Source organism: Podarcis raffonei, chromosome 8 (genome assembly GCF_027172205.1).
Source record: "Podarcis raffonei isolate rPodRaf1 chromosome 8, rPodRaf1.pri, whole genome shotgun sequence".
NCBI lineage: Eukaryota > Metazoa > Chordata > Lepidosauria > Squamata > Lacertidae > Podarcis > Podarcis raffonei.
Window position 1 is genome coordinate 58,571,950 of NC_070609.1, and position 25,560 is coordinate 58,597,509.

Below are 25,560 nucleotides of genomic sequence, written 5' to 3' on the forward strand. Positions count from 1 at the left end.
GGGTGAGGGGTGGGGAGGATAGAAACACTACAATAATAGATTTTGGCACTGTGTCCCTCACAGGCCACCTCGTCAGAGTAAATTTATATTAAGGGCGCTCTCTACCTGGGATTATTATTATGTGTAATCTCAATCGCATTTGAGCTACTTCTGTACTGCTGTGGCAGATATTTGAAAAAGACACCAGGTGCCTCATTGGAGTGTGTGTCTGCAGATCTGTCCAAGTGTCTGCCATGGGACATATCCCCAGAAGAATAATCTGGAGAAGCACACATGCAAACTCCCTTTATAGACATCCCCCTATAAATAGATCTCCTCTTCCATCTGAGCTGCTATTGACTGCAGAAATGTAGAGGTATAAGAATGTGTATTTATATACTTGCACACCACCCCATTCTCCAAGCCGTGAAAGTCTCCAGGGGTTCCCGTGCTTATCCAGGGTTCAGTTTCCTTGGAATGAAGGTTAGTTGAGACTGTGCTGGTGTTAGGACACACATCTATGCAACCTCTGCATAAGATGAAGGGGCTCACAGCAATAATACCCCACCAGACCTTGCTTCTCCATTAGTCGCAGGTTTCTTCTAGCACAGAGCAAACATGTCTCTGTGTATCCAGCTTCCAGCCTGCGTCCAGCTCAGCTCACACAGACCACTCTAGCTGCTGTTCTCCTACCCAGCAGCTGCGAGGGGCAGGGAGAGAGGAAGGCACATCCATTTGTTCTATAGCACAGAGCAACTTATTTGGTTATGCTGATTGCGGTGCTTAACTAGTCGGCCAAAGCCACTACCTAGGCAAAATGGACTGGTTTGGCAAGCTTGCTCTTGCGTTAGCAGGCAGAATGGTTTTAATGTTGTGCAACAGACAACTCCATTGTAGCAGTTGCTCTCGTGGAAGCACGTTGCACAACACCCTGTGCATTCCATTGTGCAACAAAGTAACCAGCTTGCTTATGCAACAGAGTTCTGTGGGTGCAAAACAGTTTCTAGCGGAATAAGGATGCTGCTAAGAGACTTTAACTTAGCACTACGTTGGATACATAGGAGCCAACTCCTAGGGGCTCATGTCCCTTCAGCCCCCTCTCAATAAAATATTTGAGGGAGCCAGAGCCCCCCCCAGATAATGAGCATTGCCATCAAATGGCATTGCCATCAAATGTCACATCTTGTGATTGATTATGCCTGGGGGGGGGGACCTTACCTGCCCCTCCATATTTTATTCAGGTTGGCACCCCTGATTGCATACAACACATTGTATATATACTGAATATGGCAATTCTTCCCTTTTAAAGATAGGGGAAAGGGGGCTCAACCTTTCCGGAGGCCAGAAGCAGAGAATCAGCTTAGCTCGTGCTGTGTACGCCAACAGAGATATTTACTTATTGGATGATCCCTTGTCAGCGGTTGATGCACATGTTGGCAAGTATATTTTTGAAGCATGTATCAAAGAAGCGCTCCGAGGGAAGACTATCCTCCTCGTTACTCACCAGCTGCAGGTAATGGAAATGGAAGGGAATGGGTTTCAATAGCTTAGCATTTGAATTTGTTTTTAAGTCTTACATAGGACAGACCCAGCAGCTGGAAGCTGCCTTATAAGAGGTAGGCCATTGGTCCATCTAGCTCAGTCGTTTCCACACTGACTGCCAACATCTCTCTGGGGTTTCAGGCAAGGTTGTCTCCCAGCCCTACCTAGAGACGCCGGGGATCGAACGTGGGACCTTCTGCATGCAAGGCAGATGCTCTGTTTCGTTGTTTCATTGTTACTCTCCTGCTGCCAGCTTGATAAAAATGAAATAACAACAATACGCCAGCAGGGGGCACAAGAGCCACAGCTCAAAGCTTAAGGGGTTCAGCTTTTAAAAAAATAAATAAAATAAAATTCAGAAGAGAAGGAAAGGTATTTCTTCTCAGCGATGCTGGAAATTTGCTGTTGCTTGACATAGATGGAGCCATTCTGTGCACAAAATATGTGTGCAGTTCAAGCTAAACACACCCTTAGACTTCCCCCATTCAGTAATATTTAGTTCATCTGCTTCAGACAGGTGTGGGAACAGGGCCGGCCCTAACATTAGGAAGAGTGAGGCAGACACCACAGGTGGCACATGCTGAGGAGCGAAAGTGCTGAAGGGACAGTGCTGTGTGCTACATGTGTCCAGTCTCTGATTGGACCACAACTTGCATTTATTCCAGATCATTGGCTGAGCATACTGGGGATGATGGGAGTTGTAGCCCAACAGCTTCTGGGGCCTCAAAATTGAGGAGTGTTGCCCTAAACTAGTCTCAGGTGCAAGTAGACAATATTGCCTCACCATCTGCATTGTTGATAGTAAGGCCTCCATCTGCACTGTACATTTAAAGCAGTATCATAGCATTTTAAAGAATAATGGCTGCTGAATTTTCATGATTTGGATAGTGCAAACGGGTGCAGGAATGTGCAGAAATGAATTGAATATTGGAAAAACGAGAAATGGAGGGAAACCAAAACTGACAGTTTCATTCATCCCTAGGCAGAACCCAGCTACAGCCTGCTGTCTCCTTGCAGTTTGCACCAAACTCAAAGTACTTTTCTACCTTTATTGTTCCTGAAGCATTGCAGTCTTTACACGTCTCTAACAACTTTGGGAGGGAGGGAGAATCGGAACGCGCTCTTTTCCTTGCTTTGCCTGGTGCGCAGAATGCAGCATTTTTTCTATAAACTATAATTATTATCCTCAACAAGGGTGCACGGCGGCAGAACATTTGATGTTTTCCGAACTACAAACTGAAACTTGTCTTTATTCTGAAAATGCATTTTGCAGTGCGTTTTCCCTTCAGCTCATTTCCCGCTTAACCAATTTTCTTTCTCTCCCCCCCCCACTCCCCATTGCCTTTAAACACACACACACACACACTCCAGTACTTAGAATTTTGTGATGAAATCATATTGCTCGAAGGCGGAGGAATATGCGAGAGTGGTACCCACGCAGCGCTGATGGCTGCGAAGGGGCGTTACGCTCATCTCATTGAAAACCTGCACTTGGAGGAAACGCCGGTGGGTTCCAGTCCTCAACGCTGACATACCAGGACAAACAACAAGAGGAAGTGGTTGTGTGCCAGATTTTTACAGGGGCCATCTTGCTGATGTCTGTCAGTAACCAGAGGCTGGGTTTGCTGGGCTTTTAAAGGACTCAGGGAGGGAGGACAGGGCTGCCCAGAGAAATTAACCATGATGGCTATGCTCTGCTTCTGTGGTCAGAGACAGCAGGCCTTCTAAATACCTGTTGCCGGAAACCACAGAAAGCTGGGGTCCTGCTCATAGGCTTCCCATTGGGGCATGCGAATGGCTGCTGTGAGAAAAGAACACTGGGCTTTCTCCTGATCCAGCTGGCTCTTTGTATGTTGTTATGACTCTTCTTCCTTATATACTTAACAGCTAGAATAAGAGTGGGGGGCCTTTGTTCAGCCTGGGGGCCACATTCCCATGGGGGAATCTTCCAAGGGCCAATGCTAGTGGTGGACGAGGTCTGGTGGGGAGAAAACACAGAGCAATGGATGTGACTCTTGCTTTTCGTATAGCTACATTTCAATGGTCTCCCCCTTTCTTACACACACACACACACACACACACACCTCCATATTCCATGCAGGGAAGCAAGAGGCACGATTATAGTTCAAGAATACATTTCTAGCCAGGAACAATGATATAGATTTGAGATGCAAAGCAGGGCAAGTGAAGGGGGTGGCCTGGGGGGAGTCTGAAGCACCAGATAGAGTGACCTGTTGGGAGAGGGGAACATTTGGTACCTGGGCCTGAGTTTTCCCCATCCCTGATAGAGCCATCATTTATTATTTCAAATGCCTAATCGGGCCTTCCTCAGGGGAGGGCAGCTCGTCATAATAAAACAACAACACAAAAACAGTTTAATGCACCATAATGCCCTGCAGACAACAAAATGAGTCATATAAGAACTCCAGGAGACTATTGTCCAAAAGCCTAGATAATAATAATAATAATAATAATAATAATAATAATAATAATAATATAGCATGTTTCCTGAATGCATGTGTGTGGACTGTCTGATTTCCCTGGGGAGGGAGTAAACAACCATGTCCCGTAGCCATTGATAGTCTTCTCCTCCATGGACTTGTCTAATCTCCTTTAAAAGCCACCCACACTGTTGGCCATCACTGCCTACTGTGGGAGCGAGTTCCATAGTTAAACTTCTGTGTGCTTCCCTTTGCCTGTCTTGAATCTTCCAACATTCAGCTTCATTCAGACACGGTGGATGTATGTGTGGAAGAGGATCAGGAGGACGTCCCCGAAATCTCTTACATAGGAACCGAAAATCCCGGTGAGATCATTTAGTATCGTAATCTTCTTTTCGAAATGGCTTTGACTGCTCGCCTGACAGTTCTCTCGCATCCCCCCCAGCTTTTCACATTTCTGATGAGATGAACCAGGAATCCAGGAGCGACCACAAAATGAGAAGAGACACAGGTACTTCGTGCAATCTCTTGCTAATTGGTTTAAGTCGATTAGAAATTTAAATGGGTATCGCTGTAATGCTTGGGATGGGGGCTTGAGCTGGGGGTGGTGGTTCCTATGCACCCAAAAGCTTTCAAGGGGTCTGGAACTGTCAGGATTCGGTTTACATGGATGGCTACATGCGTGCTGTACATGCGAAGGCCACATCACTACAGAGTCTAGTCCTGTGCATGGCATGTCGGAAGCTGCATTATACTGACCGTTTTTCCATGCCACAGATTTCAGAAAGGAGCATATACCTGCTTTGCTTTGCCCTGGACTTTTAAGTTCAGTGCAGGATCCTTCTCTTCCTGCTCCTCCTCATTATTGTTACAGAATCACACAAAATCACAGAGTTGGAAGGAACCACGAGGGTCATCTAGTCCAACCCCCCACAATGCAGGAATCTTTTTGCCCAGCGCGGAACTTGAACCCATAACCTTGAGATTAAGAGTCTCATGCTCTACCAACTGAGCTATCCCAGGTTAATTTGATTTGTTTCCTGCCCTTCGCCATAACGTTCCAGAGCAGGCAGCAGCCATTTGAAATTCAGGGCTGAAAACAGTTTAAAACCAATTGCAGTCTCAGGAATAGGGTGGGTCCTAATAAATATAAATATGCTACTGGTCTCAAAGGCCGGGGTGAAGAGGTGTGCCTTTAGCATATAACTGCAACTGTATAATGAAGGTTCCAGGTGCACCTCTGTGGACACGGAATTTCACAACCTAGGACTTGCCACAGAGAATGCCCTTTCCCAGGTTGCCTGTCCCCTGAGGGCAGTGGAGAGAGCTCCCTCTGCTGATCTTAACACCCAAGAGGGTATGCAGAGAATGGGGTGGTCTATCTGATGTTTGAGACCTTAATCGTTTAGGGATGGGAGTTAAGCAAAGTTCTGGCCTAGCGTGTTGCCTGAACTAAGGGTTGTGCTGATGGCTTCTCTTCCTTAACTACAAGCTTCTAGATTTGGGTAGGTAGCCGTGTTGGTCTGACGCAGTCAAACTATATAAAAAAATAAGAAAATTGTCCAGTAGCACCTTAGAGACCAACTAAGTTTGTTCTTGGTACAATGGTACCTCAGGTTAAGTACGTAATTCATTCCGGAGGTCCGTTCTTAACCTGAAACTGTTCTTAACCTGAAGTACCACTTTAGCTAATGGGGCCTCCTGCTGCTGCCATGCTGCTGGAGCACGATTTCTGTTCTCATCCTGAAGCAAAGTTCTTAACCCGAGGTACTATTTCTGGGTTAACAGAGTCTGTAACCTGAAGCCTATGTAACCTGAAGCGTATGTAACCTGAGGTACCACTTTATAAGCTTTTGTGTGCATGCACACCTCTTCAGGTATGTGCTACTGGACAATTGTTTTTATTTTATATATATATATTTTAACTACAAGCTGTAAGCCTACAGCAAACCTTGGGCTACACAGGCAAATGATCTGGCTTGGTGTAAGGCAAGTCCTTCTGTTGAATGTTCAGCCTGTGTCCTTGATTCTCCACCCTCCTACTTTTACTGCATGGAGAGACTGGAAAATATGGCTCATCTCTTATACTCAATGTATTTCCTCCCCTAAAACATTCTCAGACAAAAAGTGTGCTGAAGATGCTTTTCGAGCTGAACAAAAGTTATGGGAACACTGTAAAAACTTCAGAATGAAAAAAATTAATTGACAGCCATGTCCCTGTTTCGCATGAACAGCTTCGTAACAAAACCATGCTGGAGTGAAAAAGAGAAACTGGTCCCTTTGCTGAATGTTTTCCTTTTTCCTTTTTTTGGAAAAAAAAGCTGGGTAAAAAATAAGGGTATCTTGGAGCAAAAAACACCATGGTGGTTGTCACCCATGGAGGCCATGAGTGTAAAAAAGGTCAACATGACAAACGATTGAGCAACATAAAAGGAAATCCTGTGTGAGGAAGATAACCAATTGAAACTTAAGAACTTTGACAAGATAAAAAATAAGGTGTCAAGCTGGCTAGAATACCACCAAGTATATGAGTTATTTAAACAAGACAAAAAGAGGGGTTTCGGGAAAGAGTGTTCAAGATTTGAGCAAGATCTATTGTATAACAACCAGAAAACCCTACCTAAAATGTACAAAATCTTATTAGAGTGGTCAGTAAAGGATGAGGAGGTGAAGGCAGTTATGGTGGAGTGGGCAGTGGACTTAGGAGGCAATATACAGCTGTCAGAATGGGCGAAATTATGAAAGGAGTTTTGGGATCTAATTCATAACGAATGAAAAAGGATGTTTAAAATCTCATTCCCCCGCAAACCAGAAGCATTTCTATTAGGGATTGTGGGAAATGAGATTGCAAAAGTATTCATGTAGGCCACCATCGCAGCAAGGGTTGTGATTGCACAGAACTGGAAAAGGGAATGTTTACCGTCCAAAAAAGATTGGTTGACCAAATTAATGGAGTACATGAAGATGGACATGTTGACTGGGCAGTTAAGAGATCAAACAAAACAATTGTTTTTTAAAGATTGGAACATATTCAAACAATATTTGAAAGACTAGTATGGGGAAATTGAAATTTTGACTGGTTTAGAATTACTTCTGTAAGAAAAAAAATACTAAAATATAGTGGAAAAACAGGAAAACAAACTCATAGACATGTTAAGAGAGGCATTCAAATAAATGAAACTGAGGACCCAAGTAAGAAAGGGAGGGAAGTCAAGTATAAAAGGAATATGAATGAATTAAGCACAATTTTCTGTTTTTGTTTTCTTTATTATTTAGAAATACATGCTTAGCCATAGGAGAACTGAGATGTTATAATGTGATTCTACGAATGTAAATTAAAAGAAACCAATAAAGATGATTTGCAAAAAAGAAAAAGAGAAAGAGAAACTGGTCCCTTTGCTGAATGTTTTCATTTTTCATTTTATTTTATTTTGAAAAAGAAAGCTTTATATTTGATCAGAAAGGAGAACAAGCACATCAATAAGGTTTTGCATTCAAAGGCTGGGGAATATTGATCACTTTCCCGTCAAATCAATGCCCTTTTGCTTTTTAATTCCAGTCACGGATTCCAATTCATTCGACAGCCATTAGGAAAACAGAGGTAGCATTTACCATATGGTTTCATCTGGGGGAACCTGGCAGTGAGAGAGCATTTCGCTGAGGCTCCTGTGAAGCCTCAAATGTTTATTTTAGTTGATAGACTCGAGTGACGTCCAATTTTACTTAAAATGCATGAGATTTGTCAGTGCTGGATAACATTACAGCGTGAATAAATGCTCGATGGTTTCCGCTCCAGCTCCTGCAAATCAACTCGTTCAGAAAGAGGAGAAGCAAGAAGGCTCTGTTAGATGGAAAACCTACCACGCTTACATTAAGGCATCTGGAGGTATATCCTGCAACAAGCTTCTTTTCCCCCAAAGAAAACCCTTATTTTGTTATTGTAGATTTCTGCTAAAATGGAACCTCTTATAGTATGTAAATATGTAAATGGGGAACTACTCAGGAATCAACCCTGCCCAGAAAATCCACTCTTGATTTTATGTATATGTTGGGACTGGCACCCTAACTGCTAAGCATTGAGGGCAATGTACTCAGCACATGCTCAGAGGCTATTGAGAATATCTCCTGTACAAATTGGTACAGACTTCTATGTCCCCCTCCCCAAGAATCCTGGGAACTATAGTTGATAAGAGTGCAATACACGATCTGTTGATGATCCATAGCCACCCCTTCCTCTCCTAGAGAACTACAGTTCCCAAGGTTCCCTGGAAGACAGAATTACCATGTGAAGACAATTAGGCTGGCAGACACATGGAATAAACCCCCTCTTGATGGTTGCTGCACAGTTGTGAAATTCGGTGTGAAAGCTGGCAAGCCCTGTCCCCCCAGCATCATCAAATGAGCCTTAAAGATCCATTATTCTTTTTTCGCTATGGCTTTCAGTGACTAATTATAAACTGAGATTCAGAAGCGGTGCTGTGGTCTGGTTTTAGAATGTCTGAGTTTATGTTGTGTTTTTGTGTGTGAGTGTGTGCTGGCCTTTAAGTAGACATGGATGCTTTAAATGGTTTTACACATCTGGGAGACAGAGCTAGCATGAAACTAGTTCTGCCTGTCGTGGGCCCTGGCTCCACTTAACCCTGGGTCGCCCTGCTTTCCCCTCCACCAGTCTCAATGGGCACCAGCTCCTCCTGTCCCTTTTTAAAGGAAATGTGCAGCAAATTCCCATGCATTTTTCAAGTTTCACTGACGTTCGTGGGACTTTGCGTCTAAGGAAAATGCCTATCTGATTTCAGCCCTAAATGGGGCACTCATCAGTGCATTGTGTTCACTCATTCCCTGTTTACTAACTTGGCCCAATGGTCCCTTCTTAGGATTCATCCTGTGGTTCTTCATTGTGCTTCTCTTTGTTCTGATGATCAGTTGTTCAGCCTTCAGCAACTGGTGGTTGAGTTACTGGTTAAGGCAGGGCTTACAGGTAAGCACACCTTTCAGCGTTATAATGTGTTTTATTTGTATACATTTATCTATTACATATAAAGCCCACCTTTCCACCTTTCCTTCAAAGAGCACAAGGTGGCAAAAACAGTTCTCCTCCTCCCTGTTTTGTCCTCACAACAACTCTGTGAGGTTGGTTAGGCTAAGAGGCGGTGATAGGCCCCAAGTCATCCAGTCGGCTTCATGGCTTGCAGGGATTTGAACCCTTGTCTCCCACTTTAAATTATCTACAGGCTAGTGTTACACCCAAAACACAAACTGTGGTTCATCTTAGCTACAGTTTCTTGAAACAAGCCAGCTTCTTAAACTGTGGCTTGGAGTTGCTTTGTTTAAGCAAATCACAGCTATGATTCATCATGGCCTGTTGGGTTCGGACAACCTGTGGTTAATCTAAAATGAAAATGGAAGTTTTCAAAGTCCACCCTGCGGCTGTGCTGCAGAGGAAGTGGGTGAGCCCAAGTTTGTTCTTGTTGTGCTAAACTATTATATAGACATGATGTCTGAACTGGTCCAATCTCAAACTACGCATAGAAATAGGAGTGTATATTTTAATGGAAGTGCTGCCCAAGTTCACACAAAGAATATGAAGAGGGTTATATTGATAAGCAGAGTTCCTACTCTGCCATATATTTTAAATGTTTACTGCAAAACTGTTGGGTTTTGTTCTGTTTGGCAAAATCACTAACTTTCCCGATGGAGTCTTATCTCATTATATAGTCCAGATAATTGCCCCATGTTCCTGTGTCTCAATTTGTCATTATTTTAGAGAGAGAAAAGTAATCTGCTCTCAGTTATAGTTTTCTTTGAAAATCCATTCCTTAAAGGCAAACTACAGCTTCTACCAACTCATCTATGGAATGAGCATCGTTTCCATGATTATCCTGAGCTTCATCAAAGGCTTTGTTTTCACTAAGACAACATTGCGGGCGTCATCGAGACTACACGACACCATGTTTCACAAGGTATCGCAAATCTCCAGCTGGCAAACAGGGTTGTTACATATTTAACAAGCTGGCTTGATTTTTATCGTCCAATTATGTGCTGTCAGAAAGTCACGGGTCACTCTTTTTACCTAGATATTATGAAAGGTGTGCTTTCAGAACAGCACCGCATTTTAGCATGCAACCCAAAAGCAGAGAAAAATCGACAAATAGGTGGCAAATGGCAAGCCTGGATTTTGGCAGTATTGGGGGTCAGCCTGAAACTGCAATTTTTCACAGAGCTTGGGGTCTTGAACTGGAGCACATGCCTGGATGGAAGATACAGAGACATCTGTGATAGCTCCTTGGGATGATCACTGGGAAGCCGAGAGGGAGAAGGAAAGCAGATGCCATAAATAGAGACGTGTTGGGCACATGTTTTAGCTAAACAGAATGGTGGCATCTAGGTGCTCTCTTGAGCTATCTGTGGACCCCATCAGTTACCTGACCATGATGGCCATTAATGCTGGACCTGGGCAGCATTAATCAATAAAGCTACTTGAACAGAGGCAGTCCTGCTTCTGAATACCAGTTGGTGAAAACCGCAGAAGGGGAGAGTGCTCTTGTGCTCCCATCCTGCTTGCAAGTTTCCAGAGAGCCAGTGTGGTGTAGTGGTTAAGAGCGGTAGATTCGTAATCTGGGGAACCGGGTTCGCGTCCCCGCTCCTCCACCTGCAGCTTCTGGGTGACCTTGGGCTAGTCACACTTCTTTGAAGTCTCTCAGTCCCATTTACCTCACAGAGTGTTTGTTGTGGGGGAGGAAGGGAAAGGAGAATGTTAGCCGCCTTGAGACTCCTTCGGGTAGTGATAAAGCGGGATATCAGATCCAAACTCTTCCAATAGGACATCTAGTTGGCCACTGTAAGAAATGGATGCTGGACTAGATGGGCCCTTGGTCTGATCAAACAGGCTCTTCTTCTGCTCCTACGTTCAGTGGAGAGAGTTGCCTGGGAGAGGAGAGACTTGGTGAGAGTTTCAGGGCCAGGTAGAGAATCTTAGAGGACCTCACCTGCCCCCTGGTTTCCCCTGCACCCTAGTGCAGTTTACTGAAGCGCCTGGTCATGCTTGGACTGCACGAGCCTCCACCATGGGTTGCTCTGCCATTTTACATTTTAGTACGGCAGGGATTCCTCCCATTTTGAAACCATTCCCATTTTGAACAGAATTGTTTTATATCCCCACTATCGCAATTGCAGTGCTGTGATTCTCGTGGGCACGCTTCGGTTTTCCGCCTTAACAGTTGTGGTGGTGATGGTGAGAAATGAAACCACGATTTGTGCTTGTCCTTTCAAGTCTGATTTACAAAGAAGACCCCACCACCAACCCAGCCGCCAAACAAAAACAACAGCCCAACGCTGTATTCACACCACAGCTCACATTAAGCTGGCACAGATCTGTGATCCCAAACACCGAGTGCCACAAAAGACATGTCTGCCATCCCAATTTGTTGTTGTCATTTTACCGCACCCTCCCCTTTTATCCGCAGATCTTATGGAGCCCAATGAGTTTCTTTGATACGACTCCCACTGGCAGAGTAATGAACCGCTTCTCTAAAGATATGGACGAACTGGACGTGCGGCTTCCTTTTCATGCCGAAATGTTTCTGCAGCAGCTTTTCATGGTCCTCTCCATCATTGTCATCGTCGCCATTGTGTTTCCTTACCTCCTAATTGGAATCGCTGTTCTAATGATTCTTTTCATTCTACTCTTCCGGTAAGTTGGACGCTCCCCCCCCCCGGTATGTGGTTGTTTTTCCTACCCCAGAATTTCTTTTGAAAATAACAACAACCCTGCAGTGTGTATTTGATCTGTGTGTTCATTCTGCCCCTTGCAAGTTAAGGGGACCCACTGGTCTCTAATTCTACCCTCCCCTCCTGTCAGTTTGTAGTCCCCCCAGAACACTTTCCAGAACACAGTCTCTAAGGGGCAGATTCCATTTTGGGCTGCTCTAATCCCCCAGATATCCCCTTTATCCCAACTACAGTGGTACCTTGGTTCTCAAACACCTTGGTTCTCAAACGCCGAAAACCCTGAAGTAAGTGTTCAGGTTTGTGAACTTTTCTTCGGTAGCTGAACGTCCAATGCAGCTGTCGGCTATTGTTTCTGGGGCACCTGCACCAATCAGAAGCTGTGCCTTGGTTTTCAAACATTTCGGAAGTCAAATGGACTTCTGGAAAGGATTAAGTCTGGCACTTTTGTTTTTTATTTTGCATTTTTGTTTTTGAGGCTTTTTCAGTTAATTTGTTTTTGTGACTGTGTGGAACCCAGTTCAGCTACTGATTGGTTGATTGTGTGACTGTGGAAATGGATAAAAGCCCCTCATCCAAACAATGGCTATCATCAGTGCAGGTAAGGGAAAAAAATATTATTTTTTATCATCTACAATACTGTCTTATTTATTTTACAGCACAGTACATTGATTATTGCTTTCATTTTATGGATCAGTGGTCTCGTTAGGTAGCAAAACTGATGTTAAATTGCTGTTTTAGGGGTTGTTTTTAAAAGTCTGGAACAGATTAATTTATCTTGCATAACTTTCTATGGGAAAGCGTGCCTTGGTTTTGGAACGCTTTGGTTTTGGAATGGGCTTCCGTAACGGATTAAGTTTGAGAACCAAGATACGACTGTAATTGAACTTTTTTAGTGCTGAGGTCAGCAGTCAGCTCTCTTGGCATTCCTGCCACCCACAGTGAGGAATGACAGCCTGAGAGAGGCATCCTCTGAATTGTAGAAGTCCCTCCCCACAAAGGTGCCTCTAGGATCTCCATTCTGTAGCTTCCACTTTATTTGCTTAGCTTCTTGCAGTTCAGGTATGCTTCAAAGACCCACCTCAGTCTGCTTTCTGTAACCCATTGTGTGCTGCTTCCCTTTGGAATCATTTCCCTTGTTTTCACAAATGCACAATGCTTTCCTAACCCGCCCAGAGACCTTATGTACAGGATAAATTCATTATCCTACAGATAATTATCTTAAGGTAAAGGTAAAGGTACCCCTGCCCGTACGGGCCAGTCGTGTCCGACTCTGGGGTTGCGCGCCTATCTCGCTTAAGAGGCCGGGGGCCAGCGCTGTCCGAAGACACTTCCGGGTCACGTGGCCAGCGTGACAAGCTGCATCTGGCGAGCCAGCGCAGCACACGGAAACGCCGTTTACCTTCCCGCTGGTAAGCGGTCCCTATTTATCTACTTGCACCCGGGGGTGCTTTTGAACTGCTAGGTTGGCAGGCGCTGGGACCGAGCAACGGGAGCGCACCCCGCCGCAGGGATTCGAACCGCTGACCTGACGATCGGCAAGTCCTAGGCGCTGAGGTTTTACCCACAGCACCACCCGCGTCCCTAATTATCTTACAGATAATTAAAATAGATCTGGCCTAAGTCTACAATCCTACACCCACTTTCCTGGAGAAATCCCCATGGAACCCACGGCTCATCCACACTTTGGCTTGACCTGTATTTTGATTGTATTGTTTACTAATTCAATTCCCCTGGTTCCAAGAACTTCTCTCGTTGTTCCGCGGCGATGCCTTGCGAAAATCCCGGTGAACTGAATCTCAGTTAAGCAGAATCTCTCTTTCTGCATATCTGACAGGATCTGATTTAGTGGGTAAGATTGGATTTCCGCAAGGCTCCGATATGGAACAAGAAGAAAAGTTCTCAAACCCAGAGAAATCAGTTGGTACACAATATGTTCAAAACACAGGGTCAAGCCCAAGTGTGGATGAGCCCTCTGTGGGACATACTTCTGAGACAGGTCTGAGGTTGCACTGTAAGACTTCTCTTGGGGGTGGTGTGGTGGCCAACGGCTTCAAGTTTGCAAATCCAGAATACTCATTAGGACAGCAGCAAGAGTGCTACTAGCAAAGTATTGGAAGACACAAGAACTACCCACACTGGAAGAGTGGCAGACGAAGGTGATCGACTACATGGGACTAGCAGAGATGACGAGCAGAATCCGTGACCAAGGGAAAGAGACGGTGGAGGAAGACTGGAAGAAATTTAAACTTTATCTTAAAAATTCTTGTAAAATTATTGAGTGTTAAAATGTCATGGGTAAAGCATAGCAGATTTGCAGCGATAAATGATTGGACAAGAGGAAAGAAAAGGGTTAAAGAAAGGAATTAATAAGTAATTCAGACCAGGGGTTGCTGAAAAAATTTAAAACAGGGATGCAGAAAAGGGAGGCATGGGGAAGTCGTTGAAATTGGGTATATGAAAAAACTTATGAAATTATACATGTTTATATGTTGGTTTGTTAGTGTTTGTTGTTTGTATTGTCTTATATTATATGTTGAAAAACCAATAAAAATTTTATATATATAAAAAAAACAGAATACTCATTAGGAATATTCATTGGAAGGGATTCCAAGTCCCCTTCCAAAGCCAGGATCTAACTCTGTGCAATCTTACCTGCATTTTGCTGCAGGGTTTTCCAGAGCACCATCCGAGAGCTCAAGCGATTTGAAAACATGAGCAAGTCTCCATGGCTTTCCATGATCATGTCCACTGTCCCAGGCCTTAGCACAATCCACGCATACAATAAGAAGGAGAACTACAGCATTCGGTAAGTTGCCTGGCCCCAAAGTCACATTCTTTCTGTCTCGGTCCCTCGGATGGGGCAGATCAAGCTGTGTCACTCTTCTTCTCTTGACCACCAATCCTGCATCTTTCCCACCTGCCGGGCCATAGATGAAGCCGCTCCATAAGCACTGGCGTCCTGTGGCTTTTCATTTGCGGGAAATGACAAGCTGTGGGGAAGCTTTCCAGATTACGTCACAAATTCTTAGCATTGTCTCGAAGAAAATTGTTACATGTGCAGCCAAGTGATAACCTCATTTGCACCCTTTATAACCCTCCCCACCCACGCAAAGCATGAAGCTATTGTCAAGACCTGGTTTTTAAATCGCAATTATTCAACCCGTCCATGAGTCTTCTTCCAGTTCCCTTGTAACCTGGAGTCTACCAGCAGAAGGAGGGCACTTAACCATCCCAGTTTCCAAATCCTTTCTTCCCCGAGCTGGTGGAATTTACAAAATGGGTCCAAAGAGAAGAGAAGGTTCAGTGATTACCTGTTCAAGTGGGCTTGCAAAACCCTTACACCCAGAAGCTGGAGTGGATGGGTTTGGAGGGCTCTCAGTCAATGGCTATCAATGGCTACCATCCATGATGGCTGTGTTCTACCTCCTGTGATAGAGGCGGTTTGCCTCTGCATATCTGTTTCTGGGAATAACAAATAGGGAGAGTGCTGTTGAGCTCAGGCCCTGCCTGCAGGCTTTCCACAGGCATTCGTTTGGCCACTGTGATACAGGATGCTGGACCAGATTATTTATTGCAATCGTTAAGAGTAAATTTCTGTTTAATTATTATTTGCTGATATTTAATTTTATTGTGTGCTATTATGTTCTAATAGATTAATGAATATTACTTTATTTTATAAAAGTTGTTTCTTTTAAAGTTATGTTTTTAATTATGACATTTTTGTATTGGATCAAATGAAGGTGTGCAATCTTGATTTTTCTTCCGCTTGTAAACCACACTTTGTACGGTGATATAGAAAGGCGGCATACAAATTCAAAGTGAAATGAAACGAGACGGGATAGGCTTTTTGGGGCTGATCTGCAGGGCTCATAGTATGTCCTTATGTCTGTTCCTGACCGCAAGATGTTGTGGCCACAAACGTGGACAAATTCAGAGGGGGAATAAGACAAATTCATGGAAGATAAAGTTTTCAGTGGCTGCTATTCACAATGGTTGTACACTGCCCCCAGTATCAGAGGCAATGTGCACCAGTTGCTGGGATCATGAGTGGAAGAGTACTGTTGTGCTCACGTCCTGATTAAGGGCTTCGCATAGGCATCTGGTTGGCTTTTGTGAGAGCAGGACGTTGGACTAGATGGCTAGATGGGTATTTGGCCTGTCCAGCATGGTTCCTCCTATGTTTAAGCCAGGGGTTGAAGTTGGTTTGCAAAACACAGTTTGCCCTTTGTGTGCGCTCTCTCTCTCTCTCTCTCACACACACACACGGGGGAAAGGATAAGAAAAAAATAATAGAACTTAAGACCCTCAAGTGCTACTAATCCCAATGGTTGCATGCTATTGTGCTCATGTTCTGTATGAACTGACTAGAGAAAGCTTTTATTTCATAAAATTAATATGCTGCTCGATTATTGTTTTCTTAAGAACCTCAAAGCAGTTTACAAAAAAGCTAAAATAACAAAATTACCAAAAAGAAAAACCGATGACAACGATTTCAGGCTTCCGAAAAGCCAAAACAGCAGTAGACTAAAAACAGATCCAAACTCGGGCCAACTTGCTAAGTACTATCCTTGGTTTTGGTTCCAGCTTTAGAAAGCTGAACGATGAGAGCTCCAGCCACTTCATGCTGTTCAACTATGCGCTGCGGTGGTTTGCGTTGAGGACAGACATGCTCATGACCGTCATGACTTTGATCGTCGCCCTCTTTGTCGTCCTTAGCCCTTCTTCCATCAGCGCTGCAGAAAAAGGCTTGGCCTTGTCTTACACTATCCAGGTAAGTGAATCGCCTGGATAACTCAAGCTTCATTCCGACACACTCCAAATCAGAACTGAAGTGGCCCAATGCACCACTGGGGGTGGGTGGGAAGGATCTGTCTGTTTCAGTTTCTCCTTTTTCCAGCCTTGAGTTCAGTTCTCCATGTTTCCCCATTAGTTTGCAATTAATTTTTTTTTAAAAAGTCCTCGTGAATATTCATCAACATTTTAATGCAAATTTCTCCTCTTAACATAAACATTTCTGTATGTGTTTTTCGCCTAATGTACGCAGTTTTCCAATCCAATTTCCCCCTACCATAGCGTGTTTTATATATTTTTCCTCTAATTTATTTGTTTGTTTATTTTATTATCATTGATTTAATTGCCTTCTAAACAACTGTCTTGAGCCAATTTGCCCACAAGATTATTTAAAAAACATCTTAAAACATCAAATAAATTTAAAACAAGACTGAAACCCTAACAAGTAGACACTCGTGGCAAAGACCCATTTATCTAGCTGGAACAATTGTGTCACCAATTGTTTCCCAAAAGTGCAGATAGTGTCTGCATTTATGATTCTTTTTGCACACTTTGCCCTAGTGTATACATTTGCCTACATGTTCCTTGGCTGGACAACTGCGCTAAAATTTTTGGAGAAGGGATAGTTGTGTTTTGGTTTATGCATTGTTTTGGAAAGTGTGCATTAGAAAGCTTTGCCTTTAAATAAATGCAAACAGAGGCCCACGTGGTAAGCCACCATGAAAGAACCTGCCCTCCAACTGTACCGCTTTAATAGGCACAGAACATATTTTCTTGCTGTATTTGTAAGCCCAGCTGCTGGGACCCCGATATGCAAAGTGCATCCTTCAAATACATCTGGTTGAGTTAGCTTTGCAATCTAACCCCTTTTTTGCTAAAGTCAAGCACGGATTGAAATGCTAAACACATTGTTTTGGGGGAGCTAGTTTGTTGCTCTTCCAAAATGTACAGATTTGTGGTATTCTATTGCCATGGTACTACATGGGGCAATTTGGGCCTCTGTGCATTTTCTGGAGTTTTCGGCAGCTGTTAAAAGTGTGAAAAGGAGGCATGTGTTAGCAAAAACACACAGGAGATCCACGCTGAAGGAGCTGCGGACAACTGGGGATCCTGCCACATGCCTGCTTACCGTTTGCCCTCCAGTGCTTTGAAATGTGTTGCCGTTTCACTTTCTGTGGTGTCCACCCTGCCACATAAAATGGTGAAGTGGACCTGAGTCCATGCATTGGGAGGTGCAAATCTGAAGATGGCAGAGATTGGCCCATTGGGGCAAATAGGACACTGCCCCACCACTCTGCTCTTGGCTAGCCCCCTCATGCCTGCCACCTTCTTCCAGCCACACCACAGCCGCAGCTTCCTTCTCCTCAATCTCAGCATTGCCTGTATAGAACTTGGAGGAGGACATGGATGAAACCAGAATTACAGGCAACTCCCAATTTACACAGAGGTTACGTTCCGAGGCACCGCACATTTACATGAGATCTCTTATATTTGAAACACCATTAGAAAAGCCTGCAAACACCCTCTAAACCTCTGGAAACCCTTGGGAAAACCAGCAGCATTTACCAGTTGTCAAACTCTGCCAAATTCCATCACAATGGCTCCTTCCAAATTTTCTTTACCAAACTCTCCACAATCCTCAACAGTCAGTACAAGAGCTCCTGGAATTGCACTTGCAAAGGCTTGTGGGATTGCTAGGGGCTGTTTCCACTCCTTTTTTTGCCCTGTTTAGCTCTTTTAAGGCCATTTCTGCCGTTTGAAAAGCTTCCAGATTCAGCACGATGTGTCAAGTGGACGCATGTAAATTGGTTGTTGCCTATAGTGGGCTTAAGGAATCCATTCTTAAGGAAATCAGCCCTGAGTGCTCACTGGAAGGACAGATCGTGAAGCTGAGGCTCCAAGACTTTGGCCACCTCATGAGAAGAGAAGACTCCCTGGAAAAGACCCTGATGTTGGGAAAGATGGAGGGCACAAGGAGAAGGGGACGACAGAGGACGAGATGGTTGGACAGTGTTCTCGAAGCTACCAGCATGAGTTTGACCAAACTGCGGGAGGCAGTGGAAGACAGGAGTGCCTGGCGTGCTCTGGTCCATGAGGTCACGAAGAGTCGGACACAACTAAACGACTAAACAACAACAACAATAGTTGGCTTTGCCTGTCATTGGCTTCTCTGGATCCACCTACTGTTGGTCTCCCTTCCACTCCCCCTACCAGTCCCAAGAGGAATCAGCCACCACTATCTGTAGATAAAAAGCCTTCTTCCTAAGGCACACCACTGGTTCATCTAGTCCAGTGTTGCTTTACTCTAACTGGCAGCAGTTCTTCAGAGACTCAAACAGAGGTCCTTTGCATCACCTGCCACCTGATCCTTTCTGAACCAGAGATGCCAGGATCTGAACATGGGACCTTCTAAGTGCAAAGCATGTGCTCAGTCACCGAACCTCCGCCCTTCCTCACATGATGTCAGTGGTCCAAAGTTTGTGGCATCCATAGAAACAGTCGCAACAGTTGAGTGACTGATGTGGTTATTCCTGGAGCAAGTGAGATCGGTGTCAGAAGCGATCGCCCGACCCAAGTGATTGATTCTTATGGAATTATCCAAGTAGTCTGGAAAACCAAGTTGCGGGATCCATCTTCCACAACCCTCCAGAAATTTGTGTGAACCGACCCTCAGGAATGGTGAGCTGAGGATGGGGGCTCCTGGGAATGCCTGAAGTCAGTGACCTTCCATTTATTTTCTTTTTTTAAAAAAAAGTTTTTTTTCCAGGTTCTACAAACCTTCTTTCCTTGGGGCAAAGAAATGCAGTGGGATCTTTCTGCTGTGATTTTCATCTTACACGGCGATCAATATGTTATTTTCTTAAGTCATCTTAAGCATCCTTATCGCGAAACACTCATCATGTGCTCCCCCACCCCTTTTCTCCATCCTTAACCTTTACACTCTCAGACTAGTGATGGAAATACATTTCCAGTTGTAATGGATCTCTCAGAGGCAACAAATGGTTGCCTGTATTTGTTGGCTTAACCTTTCCTCGTCCTGACTCAGAAACTCTGTTCCTGACATTTAAGCTTCTATACAGTGAATGCGAGGAGCCATCTGTTATTATCGCAAGATTAATGATGTGTCGCTCATGTCTATGCTTTATGCAAGTTAGCACATAGGGGGAAAAGGCAGCTTAAAGTGGTGCTGTTTTCCCTAAAGTGTGAGGCATTTTTATTTTTATTTTGGTCATGCTAAATTGCAAGTCCCTTTATTCAACTCACTTTCCGAAAGGACAGCTCTTTCCTGGGAGTCAGCAGAGCTGCCAGCAGAGCATAGGCCCCTCAAGTCAAATTGTGAACGATATATATATATATATATTTCTAGGCCTGTAGTTAGTCATTCTCCACGGGCAGTTGTTAACTAGTTCTGAAATGGCCTCGGGGGTTCATTGTTCAAGAGTGTTGCTGCCGGGCCTGTGACTCACTCTCTTTTCCTTAGCCTGCTTTTCGCTTTGAATATTTCCTGTACTTTGCTTCACCCAGTAGCCATCCATGAAAGCAGATGAAGAGGGGCATCCCAGAAGCTGTAGACAGGGGCGTAGGAAGGGGGGGACGGTGGGGCGACCCACCCCGGGTGTCATCCCTGAGCGGTGTGTGAAAAAATCCCCCCTGGGCGGATAGCCGTGGTGCCCCCCTGGGTGCCAATCATCCCCCTGGATGCCAACCGCCGAACCGACCACCCCCAGTGGGTGCCGATCACCCCCCTGAGTGCTGATTGCTGTGCCGGTCGCCCCCCTCAGCAGCTTGCCCTGCCCCCTGGGTGCATGACATGTTCGCCGCTCTGGGTGCCCGGGCGGTTAGCTCCATCACTGGCTGTAGAGCCAAATTTGGATAAGCAACAGGTTGTGAGATGATGGGTAAACACACCTATTTGGGAATGAACTGATACTGATTGTCAGTATTATCATTCCTCCCATTGCAAGGATCACCGGATCATGTTTGTTTTACTTTCTGTCTGAGAGAAAGGAGGGGGCAGAAGCTACTCTTCCAGACTTCCGTCCCTAGTACTGTGTGGCTTTGTCTTTGATCTGTCTAGAGACAAGATGGCAGTATGAGAGAGCTGTTTCTCTTGTACATGTTTATTATTGAAATATACTCGGAGTCAAGAGTGGATTTCATGCTCTTTATTCAGCTCATATTGGTAAGGAGGAATAGAATTTCCCCCAGAATGTCTGCTTTATATACATTATTTACACAATGGGCCCCACGTGATTGGCTAATTCCAGGATTTTCCTGTAGGCCAATCAGGTTGTGGATTCACTTCTACCTTGAGCTGGATTGGGTGGTTCCTGTGGACTAATCAGACTGCTGCATTCTGAATCCTATTGTTCTAGGACCAATCAGACTGCTGTATTTTGGATCCTATTCAACTCAGCTGTATTTTGGATCCTATTCAACTCAGTACATAACAGTTATGTTCTTTAATTTGTTTAATTAGAAGAAATAAATTAGGTATGCAACAAAACATCCACAGCTTTGCTTCCGTTACTCTGCTGTTTTGAGGTGCTCACATGAGCAAATGTGAGTCTACTGCACCAGGACCTATTCCTCGGGAATGCTGTGCTGCTGTTCCTATGTTCCTGTGATCGGAAGGTCAGAGAAGGTGCTCCCAACACCCAGCCCATGCAGGTGCTGAAGACGTGGGCTGTACGTGGATGTACGGAAACTGATCCCATATGTCATGGACCGGTTGGACACAGAAGAATGGTGGGAGGAGCCAGCTGGGGAACCCCCACAAGAGAAGAAGGCCTAGAGCCTGGGAATTGGTGGTGGGACAATGATGAGTGGTCAGAGGGAGGGGAAGGAGAAGACAAGGAGGAGTTGTCGGAAGCTGAAGAGGTAACAGGGCTTAGTGAGTGCAGGGAGGGGGAGTCCGTGGCATCAGAGGTAGAAGTTGAAGTAGGAAAATGGGATGAGGGAGGTCAAGAGGCAGGGATAACTCTTTCCATGGAGGCAATAGCAGGCAGTGTGGTGGTGGCACCCACCTGACTGCTGGTTGGTCATGCTACTGCCAGTACAGGAAAGGCGGTGAGATGCAGACACACCAGTGGGAGCACCAAATTCGCTCCACAAGTGCATTTGCACCATGCCAATCTCACACCCAATACTTCCCGGGAAGCAGCAGCAACAGTGTGGTGGGGCGGTGGAGCTCACTGACCTTTCAAAACTGGCACTGACTCCGGCAGCTTCCAGGGTTCCCATGTGGGAGAATAACACTCTGGTATATCCTGCAGTGACTGCAACGAATAGAACTGAATTCTTTCTGCTTTTCTGTTTGGCGCACAGGTAGCTAAATATCCCCCAGCACAGCTTCCTGATCTTTCCCCTTCCTTTCTTCCCCTCCTTCATAGTTGAGTGGACTTCTGCAAGTGTGTGTGAGAACAGGATCGGAGACAGAAGCTCGATTTACACATGTCGAGCAAATTATGGAATATATCACGGTAAGAAGGACCCCTGGCGAGAGTATTTAAAGCAATTCTAGCTAGGCCCTATCTGTACTAAAGCAGTTTGATACCACATGGAACAGCCCCCAAAGAATCCTGGGTAGCATAGCTGTCAAGTGTCCCTTATTTGAAGGGACAGTCCCTTATTCCAGCGCCATGTCCCGCTGCTGTCCCTTATTGATGAATGTCCCTTAAATGATGTCCCTTAAATTTCAAAGGAAGCAGCTCCTCTCCCTCTCGGCCAGGGAGATGGGAGGCTCCAACTGTGTTGCTTGGCTGTGGTTTTTTTTTTGTTGTTTTTGTTTTTATTAAGAAGTTTTTATAACCACAAAAACATGACTTAACATTACAATAAACACAACAAATACATAAACAAACAAAAACAAAAACACAACAAAGAACAAGTACAATTTCATATCTTATTTTCTTATGCCTTTCTTCCCCGACTTCCTCATGCCTCCCTTTTCTGTATTCCAGGTTCTATTCGATTGTTCAGCAAATCTTCCCTTATTTTAATTTAATTTTAATTTAATCTTCCTTATTCTCCTTGTCTTAACCATTACTAATAATAACCATTTACTTTCTAGTCCCACATCATTCTAACTTTCATTAATTTTATAATATTTCTTTAAATAGTCCTTGAATTTTTTCCATTCTTCTTCCGCTGCTTCTCTTCCCTGGTTTCGGATTCTGCTCGTCATTTCTGCCAAACCCATGTAGTCAATCACCTTCATCTGCCATTCTTCCAGAGTGGGTAGATCTTGTGTCTTCCAGTACTTTGCAATAAGTATTCTAGCTGCTGTTGTAGCATACATAAAAAAGGTTATATCCGTCTTTAACACCCCTTGGCCGACAATACCCAAGAGAAAGGCCTCTGGTTTCTTAGAGAAGGTATATTTAAATACCTTTTTCAGTTCATTATAGATCATTTCCCAGAATGCCTTAATCTTCGGGCACGTCCACCAAAGGTGAAAGAATGTGCCTTCCTTTTCTTTACATTTCCAACATTTATTATCAGGCAAATGGTAAATCTTTGAAAGCTTGACTGGGGTTATGTACCACCTATAGATCATTTTCATAATATTTTCTCTTAAGGCATTACATGCCGTAAATTTCATCCCGGTGGTCCATAACTTTTCCCAATCAGCAAACAAGATGTTATGACCAATGTCCTGAGCCCATTTAATCATACTTGATTTAACCGTTTCATCTTGTGTATTCCATTTCAGCAGCAGATTGTACATTTTTGACAAATTCTTAGTACTGGATTCTAACAATTCAGTCTCCAATTTTGATTTTTCCACCTGGAAGCCAATTTTACTGTCCATTTTAAACACTTCATTTATTTGATGATAGTGCAACCAATCCCTCACCTTCCCTTTTAATTTCTCAAAACTCTGCAATCTCAGTCTGTCCCCTTCCTTTTCCAAAATTTCCCAATATCTTGGCCATTTAGACTCCATATTTAACTTTTTGACTGCCTTAGCTTCCATTGGCGACAACCACCTTGGAGTTTTACTTTCCAGCAAATCTTTATATCTAATCCAGACATTTAATAATGCTTTTCTGACAATATGGTTTTTAAAACCTTTATGTGCTTTAACCTTGTCATACCACAAATATGCATGCCACCCAAAAATATTATTAAAGCCTTCCAAATCCAAAACATCAGTATTTTCAAGAAGTAGCCATTCTCTTAGCCAGCAGAAAGCTGCCGCTTCATAATACAGTTTAAAGTCTGGCAGGGCAAACCCCCCTCTTTCCTTTGAATCCGTTAGTATCTTAAATTTAATTCTGGGCTTCTTGCCCTGCCAGACAAACTTAGATATGTCTTTTTGCCACTTCTTGAAACAATCCGTCTTATCCATTATTTGTAATGCTTGGAACAAAAACAACATTCTCGGCAATACATTCATTTTTATAACTACAATACGGCCTAACAAGGAAAGCTTCAGGTTTGACCAAATCTCCAAATCTTTTTTCACTTCTGTCCAAGTTTTTTCATAATTATCTTTAAATAAGTTCACATTCTTAGCTTTCATATTTATTCCCAAATATTTCACTTTTTTAACCACAGTCAACCCTGTCTCATTCTGAAACCTTTCTTTTTCAAACTGTGTTAAATTTTTCTCCAAAACCTTGGTCTTTGACTTATTCAATTTAAATCCTGCCACTTGACCAAACTCTTGAATTATTTCCAAAACTCTTTTCGTGCTAGCTTCTGGCTCTTGTAATGTAAGTACTAGGTCATCTGCAAATGCTCTCAATTTATATTGTTTAGCTCCGACCTGAACCCCTTTAACCAACTGGTCCCTCCTAATCATATTAAGCAAAACCTCCAGGACCAATATAAAAAGTAGTGGAGAGATAGGGCACCCCTGGCGTGTCCCTTTTTCAATCTTGAACTCTTCTGTAACCACATTATTTACAATTAATTTTGCTTTCTGTTCAGAGTATATTGCACCTATACCATTTTCAAACCCTTGGCCTACCCCCATCCCCCGGAGGTTCTTCAACATAAAACTCCAAGATATATTGTCAAAGGCTTTCTCGGCGTCCACAAATATCAAAACAGCCTTAGTGTTTATATTCACTTCCAACTTCTCCAAAATGTCAATTATATTCCTTACGTTATCCGACAAATGCCTTTTCGGGAGAAAGCCCGCTTGGTCCCCATGAATCTCCTCCATCAAAACTCTTTTCAATCTCTTTGCTAAAATATCAGCAAAGATTTTGTAATCCACATTTAGTAACGAGATGGGTCGGTAGTTCTTAAGTTGGGTCTTTTCAGTCTCTGTCTTTGGTATAAGTGTGATGTAGGCCTCCCTCCACGTATCGGGTGCCCTTCTCCCCTCCATAATCTCGTTGCAGACTTCCTTCAAGGGTTGTATCAACCCTTCCTTCAAAACTTTGTAATATTTGGAAGTCAGTCCATCCGGTCCAGGAGATTTGCCCAACGTCATATTTTGGATGGCACCTTCTATTTCTTGTGCTGATATCTCCTGATTCAAAATTATCTTACTTTCCTGCGAAATCTTTTTCAGCCCATTTTTCTCGAGGAATTGTTGTATATCCGTTTCTTTCTGCGGCCCTTGTGTGTACAATTGTCTAAAGTAGCTCTGAAAACAGTTCCTAATCTCCGCAGGGTTAAATATGTTCTTTCCTTCCACTTCTAAGTTTGTTACCGTGTTGAGTTTTTGTCTCTTCTTTATTTGCCACGCCAATAACTTGCCACATTTATCTGCAGATTCAAAAGTCTTTTGTCTCATTTGTTTAATTTTCCATTCTATTTCTTGGTTCATCAGTTCCATAAATTGTGTTTGGTATAATTTAATTTCTCTTAAAATCTCTTGCGATTTTGGCTTCAATCTTAATTTCCTTTCCCCTTCTTTTATCTTTTCCAAGATTTTCTCTTTCCTCTCATTTTGCTTTCTTTTCTTTAATGTATTTTGTTGTATCAAAAACCCTCTCATCACGGCTTTACTTGCGTCCCATACTATTCTTTTTTCTACTTTAGTCCTCAAGTTAATTTCAAAATAGTCTTTCAAGGTTTTTTGGGCCCTCTTACAGATCTCCTCATCTCTAAGTAAGGT

At 43.7% G+C, this 25,560-nt stretch overlaps 1 protein-coding gene across 4 annotated transcripts in view; it reads left to right on the top strand.

The window, feature by feature from the left end:
- Nucleotides 1–25,560, top strand: part of LOC128419482 (ATP-binding cassette sub-family C member 12-like) — a 62,556-nt gene that overhangs the window by 19,460 nt on the left and 17,536 nt on the right. For all 4 annotated transcript variants that reach the window (XM_053400226.1, XM_053400225.1, XM_053400222.1 and 1 more), the window contains 11 exons: nucleotides 1,289–1,492; nucleotides 2,893–3,027; nucleotides 4,243–4,327; nucleotides 4,408–4,473; nucleotides 7,759–7,848; nucleotides 8,837–8,940; nucleotides 9,785–9,922; nucleotides 11,426–11,652; nucleotides 14,359–14,496; nucleotides 16,275–16,461; nucleotides 21,875–21,964. In XM_053400226.1, coding sequence (XP_053256201.1) covers nucleotides 1,289–1,492; nucleotides 2,893–3,027; nucleotides 4,243–4,327; nucleotides 4,408–4,473; nucleotides 7,759–7,848; nucleotides 8,837–8,940; nucleotides 9,785–9,922; nucleotides 11,426–11,652; nucleotides 14,359–14,496; nucleotides 16,275–16,461; nucleotides 21,875–21,964 — 1,464 coding nt within the window. The remainder of the gene's footprint in view (nucleotides 1–1,288; nucleotides 1,493–2,892; nucleotides 3,028–4,242; nucleotides 4,328–4,407; nucleotides 4,474–7,758; nucleotides 7,849–8,836; nucleotides 8,941–9,784; nucleotides 9,923–11,425; nucleotides 11,653–14,358; nucleotides 14,497–16,274; nucleotides 16,462–21,874; nucleotides 21,965–25,560) is intronic.